At 39.9% G+C, this 16940-nt stretch overlaps 1 protein-coding gene across 2 annotated transcripts in view; it reads left to right on the forward strand.

The window, feature by feature from the left end:
• Nucleotides 1–16940, forward strand: part of LOC149158954 (uncharacterized) — a 292431-nt gene that overhangs the window by 176449 nt on the left and 99042 nt on the right. For both annotated transcript variants that reach the window (XM_089436378.1, XM_089436377.1), the window contains one exon: nt 16089–16395. In XM_089436378.1, the coding sequence (XP_089292504.1) occupies nt 16089–16395 (307 nt within the window). The remainder of the gene's footprint in view (nt 1–16088; nt 16396–16940) is intronic.

Here is a 16940-nt window from a genome sequence, read left to right on the forward strand (position 1 = left end):
ATAGTGCGGCAAGTGGTTGTACCTCCTACTGCTGTAGATGAACTTGTTGAATTCACAAAATATAATGCAAAGGCAAAAAGGATTTTGATGGACAGTCTGAAGGATCATGTGGTTCATCAGGTGAGAGGAAACACATATGCATATTAGATGTGGACAACTCTAGCCACTCTCTATCAGAGTACCAATGAGACCAAGAAGATGGTACTCAAAGAACAATTGAAGAACATCAGGATGACAAAGGCTGAAAGTGTAGTTCATTATCTTGGTAGGGTCAAACAGGTATGTGATGATTTGACTGCTATTGGTGAGGCAGTTGCACCCACAAAGTTATTCAGGATAGCTGTGGTGGGACTTCCTAAGTCTTGGGAGGTTTTTGGAGATGTTGTTACCTCTAGGGAGAATCTTCCCAATTGGGATAGATTCTGGGATGATTGTGTGCAGCATGAGATACAAAAGACTGGCAGTGGTGGGGTGAAGATAGCAGATGGGGAGGATGTAGCCTTGACAGCCAGGGGGATGAACGAAGGGAAGGCCAAGAAAGGGGCCTCATCAGATGGGGCTAAGGGAAAGGAGAAGGAGAAGAAGAAGAAAGATACAGATATGTCCAAACTCAAATGTTGGGCATGTCAGAAGATGGGACACTATGCTGCTACGTGTCTTGAGAGGAAGAACAAGGGGAAGAAGGGTATCACAGCTTCAACAGAGGTGGGCCAGTTTGATTCATAGTTTGACCAGGTCTTTTCATTTTTTACTTCTACATCTAGTAGGAGTACATCATTCGATGTGTGGTACATAGACAACGGGCAAAAACTTAACATGACCTCTACCTCACTCATTACGACCATCACCCCGTTCTTGAGTACTCATTGCTCCATCGCATTAAAAAAGGGGGAACCCTTCTATATACCAACTCCGATAAGCCATAAATTGACTCATCATTAAGGGGTAATACAATTGCTACATCATTCAAAGCAAAAATTTAACCCTTGAGCTATAAGTAGTAAATCAAAGAAAAATCAAGAAGTAAAAAGCACACACGAGTGGTGGAAAAACAAAAGCCGAGTTGGTATCTCATGCATGCATGAAGGCTCCCCCTCACATCTATACACTTAGGATGTGAACACCCGCGTCAGCTGGTCCCTTTGACCATGACACATGGCCATGAAGTCTTATCCCCTCTATTATCATCATTATTATTCATCAACACCTATCGATTGAAGGGTGGACCAAGAAAATGCTACTTCCCATTAGGGGCTTAAAACACCTAATAGGGTTGATCTTTAGCCACTCCTACCTGTTGCCACACAATCTACTAGGGGTCCTAGGAGGGGTACCTAAGGGACAACTACTAGACCAAATGACAACAACGGGACAAAGATCCATTGTCACCTTAGTCAGTGTCCCCTGCTCTTTACGGACTTTCACCGATGGGAGGAGTCTTGGTATGAAGGAAATCACAGGAGTTATAAGGTCAATGACTAGGTATAGTGTGATTTCCAAAGCCCATTCAAAGGAGAGGCTCAGATAATGGTTTGCTTGCTTGAGAAGCAGGTTTAGGGCTCTCCAAGAAAGGCTTATGGGGGGTAGGCCTAGACCTAGGCAAAAGGTATTTTCAATGGAAATGATATGCCTAGATCAAGGCTTCCAAAGGGAATAAAGGACCTCTCTTAGGGTTTGTGAGATAGTGATCATACAAAGACTTGGGACCAGAAGGGAGACCTAGGGGATCCTAGCAAGGCCCAGGGTTTGCAAAATCAAAGAGGAATAGGATACCTAGGTCAAGCAAGGATGAGATAGGTCAAGGAATGTTCAACTTCCAACGAGATTTCAAGAGTATATGGCCTATGGAAAGCCGCTAACCAAAGAAGCTTAGGAGCATAAATGATGTTGGAGCTAGGGCTTGAGGTTCTCCAAATCTAGCCATGGGATTTGTTTCAAAATTGGAGAGCACCTAGAGAAAACCTTAGCGGAGTAGCATGCCAATTCGCATTTGAAGGTGACCACCCTAATGCATTTCACATTACGCCTAGGAGACGTTCTAGGGCTAGGGCAGGAAAAGGGAAAAAGTGAAATAAAAGGATTTTAAGGTGATCAACTAGGATAAGGACCTAGTGCCTTGACAATTGGGAGAAATGGAGTCAAGATTGGCCTTGATGAAAGGACCTCACTCTCTTAAGGAGTTCTATGCAACTTTTCGCTAACCCTAATGAGGCAGCTACACAACAACAAGGAATTTACACTTAGATTTGCAAGAGGTGATGGAGTTTCAAGGTTTGTGAAACAAAAGAACTTAGGAACATTCATTCACAATACCTAACATGTAATGCATGCAATACTTCAAAATCCCAGTGTTTTCATGAATTTGCATTTCAATTAGGGCACATTAAGATTTGACAAGACATTCCATACATTAATCATGTAATAATAGAAAAGAAATATCATCAAACTTACAAGGTATAGTGAATATATCCATCTGTCATTTTTGCATTTAGAAGCTCCAAGACAAGAATAGTGAAAATCCAAACATCAAAATGCATCAACAAGATCCAATTTTGTCTGTCAATTGCATGTCCAAATTCATTTTACAAGATAAATCCAAATCCAAATGTTGATGATTTACAAATGAGGCTTACTTTTATTTATATGAGCTTCAAGGGGTTCAATTTACTCTAATTAGACTAATAAGCCCCCGAAAACAACTTTAATGTGCAAAATAATGATCTATTTGGTGACAAGCCCATCAATTGGCCCAAAAGTACTCAACAACCCTTCCTAATGAGGTTGAAATGATAGAAAATGGTGCAAAGGGGCCGTTGGAAGGCCTAGATAAGTCTTCCATGTGCTATGATGAAGTGGAGGGGTCTCTAAAGGATGACTAAGGGGTTGGCCTCTTGTTTCCAAGCAAAACGTCTGTGGTTCTCCCAAGTGGCGGTCGGGCATTATGAATGGTCTCATGGGTCTCCAACTGGATCAAACATTTCAATGCTCCATCAATAAGGGCTAGAATGATGATACAAGCCCTCCCATGTTTCCCTGGGTGTGACAAAACCTCGTCTGGACCTTGGATCAACTGCCAAGTGTCTGGTGCAATTATGTGGCTGGCTGGGCAACGTGGTCCAAGTGCATCATCATCTCTGTATGATTGGGGCACGAACAAGAAATAGGTGGTGCTGAAGAATCCCATGTCATGGCAATCAATGCTTTGTTGTGGAGGAGGCCCATGGCTCTCAATGCTCACCCTACGAGTGCCCTAATGTTCCCTTGGAGGGCTTGAATCTCGTATAGGGACGCCAAGCCCAAGAGGAAGACCCACTTACAATTTTGTATAAGATCCAATGTGTCTCCTCACCTTCCACTACAACAATTCATTAGAGCAATTGAGTAAATAAGCTTGCAAATTAGGGGTCCAAGTGGACACTTCATAGTGGCATGCCCTTCCAAATGGGCTTTAGAATGTATAGGTGTTCCCAAGCTCAAGAGGGAGGTTAATAAAGGACCCTATTAGGTGGTTTCAACCTCTAAGGGAGTGATAGGTCCATGGTACATCCATCAAATTGCAGGTGTTATGTGAGTGTTGGTGGAACAAAGTGGGGTAGTAGGGAAGGCTCCAAGCCACATTCCATGGTACAAGGGTAGCTATAATGAGGGAAGCCCACACATGGGTATATAGATGTAGGAGGGAGTTGCTGACCACACTTTGTCAACAATCCAAGGAAGCAAAGTGCAAAGATGCGAAGATTTTTTTTTCAAAATTCAAAATCATCAGCCAACTCCATTTGTATCATTGTAAACCCAATATTTGCAAGTTGTATTGTAAATGATGCTAGTATGAATGTTTAATTATGTAACAACACCTAGGTAAGCCTTTGATTTTGGCAAAGAATTTCATCCTAGGAAGTTTTTTAACCTCACCGAATTATGTGTGTTTCTAAAAATGGATAATTGAAAAAGTTTTTCTTCCAAGCTTAAACCCCAAAGCTAGGTTGGAATTCCTTGACAAGGTCTTAGGTGAGTCCTGGTGTTATATTGAGTCTTTGTAAAGGTGTGTTTGGGAATAATTTAAGCACATTTGGATAAATTATTTTATTACAAACACACTTGGTGTACACTAGATCATATTGTGTCGCAAAATTGGGTAAATTGTTGATGGTATGAGTCTAAATGTGTTTTCCTCTTTCAAGGATTGATATTGTAATAGATGTAAAAAATATTTTAGTGCATGGTCCCTCATATTTAGACACCATGGCTAAAATATTTGAGGGTGGAAAAAATTATTAGAGACCTTCAGTGCCAATTAATTAATTTTTCTAGCGAAATCAAATTAAAATCGTAGGCCAAAAAATTAATTAATTTTGAGTCAAAAATAATTATAGAGGAATTAGTTTCTCTCTAAGTGAAAAATAATCTAAAATTTGAGGGTCGAAATAAATCAATTTTTGGAGGTCTCCAACCAAGGGAAAAATGAATAAATTTGAGCCCTTGGACCTTGGTGGTCAAGTTAAAATCAAAATTTTGAGGAAATTAATCCAAAATATTAATTTTTGGATCAATTAAAAGTGGGTTTTAAAAAAAATTCGAATTTTCCATCAAAATTAAAAATTCGGCGGTGGAGATTAAAAGATGATCAAGTTATTTTCAATGGTCGAGATTATTTTGACGAGGATCAAGACAACTAGCCGTTATTTTCCACTTAGAGATGTTTTTCTATATATGGAAGCTATTGAGCTTCTATTTTCTATCTTTGGATGATGTAATTCTTGAATGCTGGTATTGAGCTGCTGCTCTGCTGGGAACATTTTGTATCATAATAGAAAGACTTTGGGGTTTAGTTCACGGTGTTTTTCTTCCACCGATCTGTGGTATGTGTTAGCTATGTGGGATCCTATATTATGCTGAATATTGCTAAATAATTGTTATTTAATTTGTCGGTGATAAGAGCATTCTATTGGTACATGCTATCTTAGGTGATCTGATTCACCATATTATCTAACAATTTTCTTTGAGAATATTATAGAGATTTATAGGAACGCTAGCCCTTGGGCTCCAAGTTCATAGATTGTGGGGAAGAGCTGACTATGGTTGGGGCCTGAGATTTCATGGTGATATTTAATTTTGCAGGAAGGTTTTTGGCCAATATCTATTTTTCGTAATTTATTCATCCATTGTTATTTATCCAAAAAATTATTATTTTGTAAATATTGTAAATTTTAAATAATTTGTAAATTATTTCTAATCCATTTGTTTTGCAATACTTGGGGTTTTATATTTTGTATATATATTTGGGGTTTGGCATTCTTTGATTCATTTGTGTAGGTGGATTTCAAAATCACTTAAGAGAATTTTGCTGGGGTTTTGAGGTAGATCTAGGCCTAGGAAGGCAAGATCTAGCCTCCAAACTCAACGTCTAGCACAAGAAGGAAGTTGTCCAACTTTTTTGCAGTAAATTTGTGGAGAAATTTTTTGTTTGCAGGGGTTTCAAAATTTTTTTAGTCCCTCAGGCCTAGCCGTGAGCCCTAGAGGGCTTGTTAGGCCCTCGACCTCCCTTCTTCTTGAGCCGCTAGCCCTTTTAGGGCTAGCCGTAGCCCTTACCGGCCCTTCCAGGGCCTCATCCCCCTTGTTTTGGCTAGCTGCAGGCCTAAAAGGGCATCGAACCCCTTGGTTTCCGTTGGATGTGGGCTTGGGGAGCTTCCTAAGGCTCTCAACCCCCCTTAAACCCTTAGCTGCAACCCTAAAGGGGCCTTTTCCTTGGCCGCTAGCCCCTAAGGGGCCTCCTCCAACCCAATGTTAGCCATATTGGGCTTGACATCATCCTTAGAAGGCTTACCCTAGCCGTGGCTTTATTTGACCCTTTCTTGTTCACCTCTCCCTTGTTCAACCTTTCTAGCCTTTCATTTGCCCTTTCTAACCCTAGTCTTGGGGTTTCCTAGCCTTCTAGCCCTTGCCCTAGCACTTTGTTTAGTCATCTCTAGTTTTGACATTGTTTAAGTGGGCTAACATTGTGGTTTTGCAGCAATATTAGAGCTAACTTGGTGGTTGCAGGTAGCCAAGCTCATTGGAAGTCAAACTAGCCCTCAACTAGGCCTTTAGGCCTCTTGGTTTGCCTCTCTTCCCCTCATTATCTTCTCTGTTTTGCTACAACCATTTATGCAGTCATATAAATCAAATAAAAACCATTAAAATTGACCAAAGATCATCTAATAATCACTTAACTTAATTAGCTAATCATTGGAGCTTATTTGGCATCTTGTTGGCTTATGAAGGACTGAATCATTAATTTTTTGAGTTATTACAAGTCTGATATATGTTATTTTGAGGTTTGATCTGAACATTAAAAGTATAATCTATAGCTTCTAAGCAGTCTTATAATCAACTAGATATCATTGGAAGTTTAATGCATTGATTTTCTAGCTTATATTTGACATCTTGCATTGTTTCTTGACTGCTGATATAAATTTGCAGACCTCTGAAAACAAGGTTGCAGCAGTGATAAATCACATATAAGTCTCTAAAATTGGCTAAGGAACTCTTATAATTCATAATCATTTATGGTTGAAGTGATTTGGGCTTAAAATTTGGTCATTGGCATCTATTTGTACTCTCCCATTCGCATACATAAATGCTCTAATGAAGTTGCTAAGTGTTTAATAAGTTTGGCTAATTGCTGTAAGTGACTTTGTAATCCTGTTTGTCATTGCTATTGACATTATTGGATAGTTGGGTACAATTTTCATTGTTAAATTATATATCTCTTATGGATGCTATTTTAATCATAGTTGTGATAAGAAATCTAAAACTCTCTCTTTAGTCTTTTGTATCTAATTGCCATATTGGTGGTTCATTGATATAATCTTGAAGATTGCTAATTGTCTTAAGAAGCATTGGTCTCGTCTTATTTATCACTTGCACAATTGCCTATTGGCATTATTGGCAACATTTTCTGGCACCATTAAGTTTGAGCACTTTCTCTTGTGGTTGAGATTGTCATTCATTTATTGTTTAAGTACTTCATTGTTCATAATTGAAGATCATTGTAATTGAGTACTTAAGAAAACTAATAATCTCACTTTAAGAGCACTCATATCTTGCATTTGCATTTTAGGATTAGTCTCTTGAATTAATTAATTAACTTCCAAGCATAAGCTTGGTCGATAGAGAGATAGGCCCACCTTTCTCATCTAGCTCAAAGAGTCTAACACCTCTTTAGTGGTTAACACGGTGACCTTGCAGTCGTTAGAGCCATAGTCTTTGCTGTGCCGGAGACATCAGGTGGTTAGAACCTAAGGGGAGGTATCTTTAATCAAGGTGTAGCTTGCTTCCCCTTGGCTTCTCTCTCATAACCTACTGTAGAGACTAGCTTCAAAATAGTTAAGAGGAAGGATACACTTAGGATAGGCATATAACTTAAAATAACGAAGATTCTGCATTTCACCTAGATTGTAGGATTTGCATCTCATTTAGGATAATGAAGCATCCTTAAAGCAACAACTATTCATCCGATAATTTGGTAAATAATTTCTCTTAAGCAAGTAATTGACTCATTCATGGCACTGGTCTTCCATAATAATGTAATCTAATCATTTAAACTTGCTTGCTATTTCAACCAAGTTGTTAGGCCATTCAGTTGTGTCTCCTGGATTTGTTGGTTGTCAATGAATCTCCCATCTTCACACTTCATAGGAACTACCCCCATAGCTTGTTGTAGGGAGACAACTAGAATAGAGAGGGCGGGGATTAGAGTGATAGCCTTCGTCCTTAGTGTTGTCGCATCTTTCTTGTACAGTTGGGCGACAACAGGAGCAACCATGCTACATGAGTTACCCCGACCTTTGTTTTTCCACCCTTCATATGCCTTTGCCTTTTATTGATTTTTTCTTTCTTTTAACTGCTCGAGGCTCTAGGGAATGAGAGTATACTATATGATGCGTATGATAAAGCAATGAATACCTCCTTAAGGTTGGGCAGTTCATCACTCACCAGGGGTTGGAACAATCATGGGTTTCTTAACGATGCAAAGGGCACACATAGGGGCCCTAGGAACCAGGGTGATGGCCATAATGATGAGGGGTAGAGCTCATGCTTGGCTTTTGCCCACGTGCTAATTTTTTTTATCCCTACCATCTTTTGCATTTTATGGTATATTTCCTATTGTAGGTGGCCAAATTATGCTTTTAACTTCCTTTTAGCTGCGTCAACCTTTGGGGCATCGTTCTAGGCCCGACCCAGAGTGTGGACAAGGGGAGGGGGAGGCTAACTCTTTGTGGACCCAATGGACAAATGTGGACCCAGATGGGAAAAGTGCGAGAGGGGGTTATACTGAGCAGAGGGAAGTGATGTATATGGTGTCGGGAAGCGGGATCACACAACCAAATTCGGGGTTTCCCATGTAGCACCACTCCTAAAGCTAGTAGCCAATAAAGGAGATCCCACAATTCTAGGATACAAGACTAACCACTAAGTTGGGACAAGGGAACAAAGGTACAGACTGTTATCCACCATTTTGTGGGTGATATCCCTAGGAGAATTTTTTTTTCCAAGATGGTCTTCAGCGAGTAGCCAACAGCCCCTTGCAGCCACCAACTAGCTCGTTGTGAAATTTCTCCACCACTTGAGCTAGTCATGTGGTCCCTCACCCATATGTCATGATCGTATGTTTGAAGGTGGGCTTCCCGAACCTAAAGGTATGCCTTGTCATTTGGTAATTGAGTGTTGTAGTTTTCTTATCATGGATACTTAGTGGGCATGGATTAATGGGGGGATTCGACAGAAAGAGTTGGTTAGGCCTGTGCTCTTGGCCCCTAGACCTCCTTTGGATATTGACCTTGGGCTTTAGTTCCATGGGATCTCTTTTACTGACCTTTGGGGTTTAGGGATGGTACTACATGGGAAACCCTAATTTTGGTTGCGTGCTCTCGCTCCCTCATCCACATATATCACTCCCCTTCCACTCATTATAACCCCATTCATCATTTCTCCCACCTGGGTCCACATTCCTCCACTGGGTCCACATAGGGTTAGCCTTCCCCCTCCCTTTGCCCACACCTTAGGTCAGGCCTGGAATGATGCCTCAAGGGTTGATGCAGCTAAAAAGAAAAGTAAAAGCACAATTGACCACATTCAACAGGAAAACATACCACAAAATGTAAAAGATGGTTGGGACAAACCAATGTTACTTGGGAGCGGGAGCAGGAGCGAAAACGGGAGCGGGAGCGACCATTTTCAGAAGCTCCCGGTTTGGGAGCGAATCCGAGAGCGATTTTTTAAAAATATTTATATTTTTTATATTTTTTAATTTTTGATACATATATGTCAACAAAAACATGTAGAATGATGAAATAGACATAAAAAACATAAAAAAACATAAATTGATCATTGAACCATATCACATCAATCATCTAGAAATTATAATCGTCATCAACCATGTCCACAAGTTAGTAAAATACATATTACAATTGCAACATATTGAGTCTTATAAATCATGATTCATCAAATTCAATATTAAAGTTTCAACTTCAAGCTTTCAGAATTGAAAATTCAATAACATTTATCATCATTGATCACCAAAGTTGTACTTGTAAGCCAAGTTTAACCATTACAAGAAGTAATATCGAAGATATTTCTAAGTCCTAACTTCTAACTGTTAACATGATATGAAATGTTAAAAATTTATAAAATGAAACATGAATAATGAGATGAAATGAAACAACTTTAGTCTTTCACAAAGCATCATATTCATAATTCACAATCATTACCAATGAGTTATAATTGCCAAGGCCAAACTTCAAACTTCAAATTTTCATTGTCACAGTGATATAATGTTTACAAAAAATATCATAATGATATGAAAGAGTCAAGAGTCAAGAGTCAAGGACTCAAAACTCAACAGTTATGAAAACTAAAGTCTAATAGAAACTAAAAAAGACAAGTAAACTGTAAATCTACATGTGGCCCTTGCCACGAGAGTCTCCAGGAGTATAAGCAGGTCGTGGTGGTCTTCTAGGAGTCTCCCGCACAGACCGACGACCAGAACTAGAACCTCCACGCGAGGGTGTCGATGGAGGTGGCGACAGCAATGGAACAAGACTCGGGCCTCGAGTACTGCTACTGGATGGTGGAGGTGGAGGTGGCATGGCTGCTGCAGCTGCTTCATTTTCATCCCTTACAAGCTCCTCTTCTAGTTCTTCAATATGTACAATGCCATCCTCCAAATTGTCGTCCTCAGGGTGATTGTCCCAAATTTTATATGTGGGATCTTCATTAGCCCGATCACAGTAATGGCTCAACAACCTCAAGTTGTAGTGCACATAAACCAAGCTTTCTGCTCGGTTTTCGTTGAGTCTGTTTCTTTTCACATTATGTATATAACTGTAGGTGCTCCAACACCTCTCTGCAGAAGAAGAATTTACAACCTGTGAAAGAACTTTTTTTGCCAATTTTGGCAAAAGTCCGTGGCCGCCATATGTTTCCCACCATGTGAGAGAATCAAATTTATCTTTGTCGTCCATTGCATGGAAGTTACCATACAAACCAGTGCCACTGAAGTATCTGCCTATTTCAAGGCGCACAGCTGCACATTCCTCCCTGTCAGGCACCAACTTTTCTAATGCTTCCAGATATCCTTTAGTTACCTTTTGATCTAAATGGGGTTTGGTCCTAACCCCACCCCCTGCTGCAGGTTGGCCCAAGCAAGATGTAGAGTAGTATTTTGGCGTAAGGATATACGCCAAGCAATGTAGTGGAAGGTTAAGCCTATTCCACCGTTCACACACACAATCATGAATCAGTTTGTACAAGTTGGGATCTCTATTATGAACAATGTCTTTTATTTCCCCCAACATGGTATCCATTTGCTCATACACCTCACCAATCACTGGTTTGTCTGTATCTGCAAACTGAATCATGTGATAAATTGGCTTGGTGAAATCCAATACCTGCCTCACAGTTGTCCAAAACTGCCCATCAAGAGCGGCCTCCTCCACCGTTTCAAAACCTGCCATGTCAGCTACATTTGTAGCCCTTTCCTTTAACACCTGCCAATGTGGACTTGATACCATGCTAGCTAATGCCTCTCTTACCTTCAAAAGGCGCCTGAAGGTGAGGTAATAGCTAACAAATCTAGTCCTCGCAATCTTCAGCAACTCCAATCTCGAGTGACTGCGGAAAAGGCCATGGGTATTGCTATGATTTGTAATAAATTTTATCATTTGTTTTCCTTTCTTGTACAAATCACCAATCCATTGGTATTGTTCATTTTTGTTTTTGACAATATCATGCAACAGAAGGTTCAATGTGTGAACCAAACATCCAGACCAAAATATGTTCGGGTATTTATCCTCAATAATTGCTCCCGCTGCCTTACAATTAGGAGATTATCAGTGATGACTTGGATGACATTGTATGGGCCAATACGCTCAATTGTTTCAAGTAATGCTTCTGCAATGTTGATAGCGGTCTTGAACTTGTCTGAGTAATCATGTGCAGCTAGAAAGATGGGACCACTAACAGACACAACAAGAACACTTATCAATGGCTTGCCTTTTACATTTGTCCATCCATCAGATACAATGGACACCCCATTGTCAGTCCAAGAACTTGTCATTTTATTCAAAGAATGTGATATTTTTGCTTTTTCATGATCAAGGCCAACAGTTCTTGCCTTGTCATACCCAAGGCTCTTGTATCCTTTAGGGGCATCATTTATGGCAGAAACCATTTCGTGCCAATAAGGTGAGCGTAGAACATTGAATGGTATCCCACATGCATAGAGGAACCTGTAAACTTTTGAATCCACATCATTCCTACACCCCTCATCAAGGAAATCTGATATGGTTCTATGCCTTAAAGATGATGACCCTGTGCCTCCATGTCCATATCCACTGCCTTGGGAGGATGCTGAAGGAGTTCTTTGTGATTGTGAGCTTGGTTCAAGGAAACCCCTTGATCTTTTTGTTCTGTATTGGGCGTCCTCCTCTTCCTTTATGTATTTGGCTCTATCTGCTGTTGAGACCGCTGCACAAGTTTTGATTCCTATTTGTTTCTCTCCATCCCATGGCCTTTTCCCGCAGAGGTGTCTTCTAGCACGGGTGTATGAACCTGTGTAATCAGTGTTGCAATGGGGGCAATGAAATTTAGTGGTTCCACCCCCTCTCCCTGTTTCAGCCCTGTGAACATATTTCCACAATGGAGTTTGGTCTTGTTTAGTTTTTTGAGGGTCATGTTCACCCTCCTCCACCTCCTCCTCACTGGGGTTTTCACCCATTTGACTTCCTCCGGCTTCTTCATCCACCTCTTCAGTTTGAGGCCCCCTCCGTTTCCTACTCTCCACCACCATAATAACCATAAAAGGGACCAGGAAGAGGAAAATGCCAATAAATATCCCCAGGTCCATGGTGTTTGATGTTTGTAGGGTTTTGAGTCTTGAATCTGCAAATTAATTTAATTTATTGGGATTAATTAATTTAATTTATTAATTTAATTTAAATACATGATTTTTAGACAGTTAAACTCAAACAACTAAATTAAATCAACTAAATTAACTACCTAACCAGCTAAACTAACTAGATTACTAAGTTACTTACCTCTGCAGGCTTGCTCCTCGCTCCTTGGCAGTTGCTCCTCGCTCCTCAACACTTGCTCTTCGCTCCAATGCTCTTGCTCCAGCTCCAAACTTGCTCAATGAAGTGATAATGAATGTTTTTTGGCCCATTGGCCTTATAAAACAAAATTTTTTTTCTAAAATTTTTAATTTTTTTCGGGTCCGACAGATTTTTTTTCCGCCGAACCGCTCCCGGCGCGGCTCGATTCGCTCCCGGAGCGTTTTTTAATGCCCGGGAGCGATCAGGGAGCGATCGCTCCCCGATCGCTCCCGGGCATTAAAAAACGCTCCGGGAGCGCGGGAGCGATCGCTCCCTGAGTTGCTCCCTAACGGACCAGGGAGCGTAAATTTTTTTACGGGAGCGATTTTGGGAACGCGCTCCCAAGCCGCTCTCGCCCGGAGCGCGCTTCGGAAGTGGGTTCGAAGGGGGGGGGGGCGCTCCCCCGCAACACTGGGACAAACACATTTAGCACGTGGGAAAAAGCAAATACATGAGCGCTACCCTATCATCATGGCCATCACATTGGTTCCTATAGGCTCTATGAGCCTCCTTCATCATATAGGAATCCATGATTGTCTCAACCGATTGTGGGCAATGAACCGCCCTACCTTAAAAGGGGGTATCCACTGCTATATTTCACACATCATGCTCTTACCCCTTGAGCCCCGAGCAGTTAATTAAAGAAAATCATAAAAAGGCAAAAGGCATATAAAGAAGGTTGAAAAATCAAGGTCGGGGTACCTCATGTACCACGATTGCTCCCTCCTATACATTATATACCCAAATTTGGGCTTCCCTTTTATTTGCTACCCTTGTACCCTAGCATGTGGCCCAGGGCTGCCCCTTCTCATTGCTTATTCCATTCACCTTTTTATCGCATGCCACCACTTCTTAAAAGATGTAGCTTGGACATATTACCCCCTTTAAAAGTAGAAACCACCTAATAGGATACTTGGTTAACCCCATTTGGAGTTTGGAGACATTAGCACATGCCAAAGCCCATTATGGAAGGGCAAGTTCCCATTTGTGGTCCATGGTTCGTAAGCTCTTTTACTCGATTTCTTTGATGACTTCTTGTACTGGAAGGCTAGGGGACACATTGAATCTTATGTAGGATTGCAGGTGGTCTCCATCTTGGGTTTGGCCTCCTTATACGGGGTCTTGACCCTCCAGAGGGCTACATTGGCACATGTAGGGTGTGTGTTGAGAGCCATGGGCCTCCACAGCAATAGACAACACTCCATGGATCCCCACAAATGTTCAAAGATTGGCTCGAGATCCACCTATTGGACGATTGGCATGTTTCATCAACTAATCTCCCCGGAATGCCACCTCAAGCATAATTAATTAAGTTATGCCCAATAATAATGCTGGTTTTTTAAAGTTGTTGGAATGCAACGGAACGAAAGGCAAACTGTGTTGACGATGGAATATGACAAGCGAATGCCATCAAATCCCATAAAAACTCCTCAAAACTCCATCGGGACCCCTGATGACATAAACTTGCTCTACTGACCTGGCCATCCCCTATTCTGGATATCCACCCTGGCTGTACCATGAAGAATAATAAAAATGGGGACATGACATCTTCGGAGCCTATTCTTACATATATTTAAACAACCACCACATTTCTTTGTGACAGACATGTTCCATTAATATTTCATATCAAGCATGCAGTATACATTCACGAGGGTTTATTTTTTGCCCACATCAGAGTGGCCTCGGCATCCTGTAACCTAACCTGATTTCTTTTCAGCTCATTAAGGTATAACTGCCAGTTGTCTACCCAGGCTCCATATAGATCAATAGACAGGAGATTTCCACAACCCTGCTGCCAGACATTAGTTGCATTATTTTTCACAACCTGTTGTAATGTAAAGGTCCCTTTATCATGAATGTGGCTTATTATAATTGTAATGATAGGATATATTATCACTCTCTAACAGTTTTGTACTTCTATAAATGCCAGACATTATTTGCATTATTTTTCACAACCTGTTGTAATGTAAAGGTCCCTTTATCATGAATGTGGCTTATCATAATTGTAATGATAGGAGATATTATCACTCTCCAACAGTTTTGTACTTCTATAAATGCATAATACAATATACTGTATAGGTACATGTACAGTTCTGACAATTGTGTCTTTATGATTGCATACTTGTCCCCTTGATTATTTACTTTCATGTGAGTGCCTTTACATTGTGTTGTTGTGCACAGATCAAAGACTCTCCTTAACAACTGTATTGAAAGAAGCAGTAGATGCTGATTATGCTGTATTCTTTCCCATATCATTTAAATATTGTTGAGCCTGTATGCTTCAGGAATCAGGACAAAGAAAATATTTAGGGTCGAATAATGTTGAGCTTGGTTTAGGTACATGTGCCCTTGTGTAGGAGCTCTTCTGCATGGGTTTTGAGAATATGCTGTACTTTGTGCATTTACAACCTTTATAGATTGATGTAAAATACTGTAAAATATGGGAGCACACTTTTCTTGGGTTGTTTTGTGGACCCAAGTGTTGCTAGTTCAGAAGACCATAGTTGACTAGTTTGACGTTGTAATTCTATTTATACTATGATATGCCATTGCTTTTGGAAATTCGGGCTAGAGTTGTATATCTGTTTCTCTATTTGCACTACAATGGTTTAATTCCATGCAGCAAATATTGTTTTGGGGAATATATTGCCTATAGTTTGTAAAGAAACTCATCAAAAGTATGGGGGAAAATTGGAAATCATCGGCAAGAATAAACTTAGACCTAAGTAACTCAAAAAGTATTGGACAAATTGGCAATAAAAAACTGTGAGAAAAATTGAAAATATTGGGAGAAATCGGAGATATTTGCAACAATTGTTTAATGATCTTTATTCACTTGTTACAGCTAGATGTTTTTGTTTTCTTGTATCATTACTCTGGATTCTTTTTTACTTTTTATCACACTTCTTTGATTAGAGCAGTTCATGCACAGTTATGTTTGGGTTATTATGAACACTGTTCTCTATTTAATCTGAATTCTGCACAGATAGAGTTGTTGATGATACTATTATTTGGTTATAGTTAGTTTACCTAACTGTATGCTTGTTTTCTTGAAGAACTCCTTAGCTGTCTAAGAAGACCTGTCACTGCACCTAAAGAAGCAAGAGATAATTCAGACATTAATTTTTTCTTTGCAAATAAAAAGTCCATTGTTATTTTTTGGTGTTCTCTCTCTCTTTTGAATATGATCAAATCTCCAAAAGTTTCGGTTGCCAACACATTTTGAATTTTGTGAAGTAGTGCCACCTTGATATAATATTATCCAAGTTTCAAGAAAAAAATGTCTTTATGATCGTAAATGAACTCCCTGTTTTTATTGTACTCCGTGTCTTTTATCATATGGATGTGATCTTGGAATGCCTTATTTATCATTCAGATCACAGTATGACTATGAATCATATTCCAAATTCTTACTGAATCAACATATAATTATGGGTTTTCTTGAAAAATTTGCAGGGTACACCACTAAGTACAACAGGAGGGAGAGATATATGGAATATTTTGGCCTTGTTCTGCTGGCATACTCTTCACTTGATATTTATTGTCATTGCATATATTGCAACTATTATTGAAAAATCAAGGTCTCTTTTGTTTCCCAAGGAACCTTTGAAAAAATCTAGGGCTTCACAAAGAAAGAAGCCTCGAATTGTGGGCGTGGTGATAGAAAGTGAAGAAGTTGAAACTGAAATGTCCAAAGTTTGTAAGCTTCTTATGTGGCTAGCTGATATTGGTGTGCAACATGTGTCTCTTTATGATATGGAAGGTGAGAATAGATTTTCTTACTCCACTGATCTTTCACTGAATGTATGGATAGGCTTTGCATGGATTTGGGTTTGATTGACTCCCACTTTATATTTTGTTTTATTTCTCCTTACAAAAACAGGCTTATTACCATTTTAAGTTTAACAAGCAAGTGAATATAGACCATATAGAAGGAAAATTAGAAAAAAAAGAAAATCATAAATGATGTAGACACTGTTGAGAAATCACGGTTCTTGTAGATTAGGGTTGATTTGTCTTAACTAGATAATTACTTGTGAATGTTTGTTGGATTTTTATTCAATTTATATTCTCTTCATCAAGCAATTACCAAAAATGTACAAAACATGAAGATCACAAAGAGACAAAAGACACAAAGATTAGGCTCCAAGCCAGGGCAAAACCCCACAAGGGGGAAAACCCAAGAAATCCTCTTCTTATAGAATCAGATCAAAGTGAGATATCCAAGACCCAATACCAAGACCAAGACCAAGACTGTCACAAAGACCCCAAGTCAGCCCTCCTTCAAGCCTTCTTCCAACAAGTCAA

Source organism: Pinus tabuliformis, chromosome 5_2 (genome assembly GCF_031772625.1).
Source record: "Pinus tabuliformis cultivar Carrire ecotype Pingquan chromosome 5_2, CPIR1, whole genome shotgun sequence".
Taxonomy (NCBI): domain Eukaryota; kingdom Viridiplantae; phylum Streptophyta; class Pinopsida; order Pinales; family Pinaceae; genus Pinus; species Pinus tabuliformis.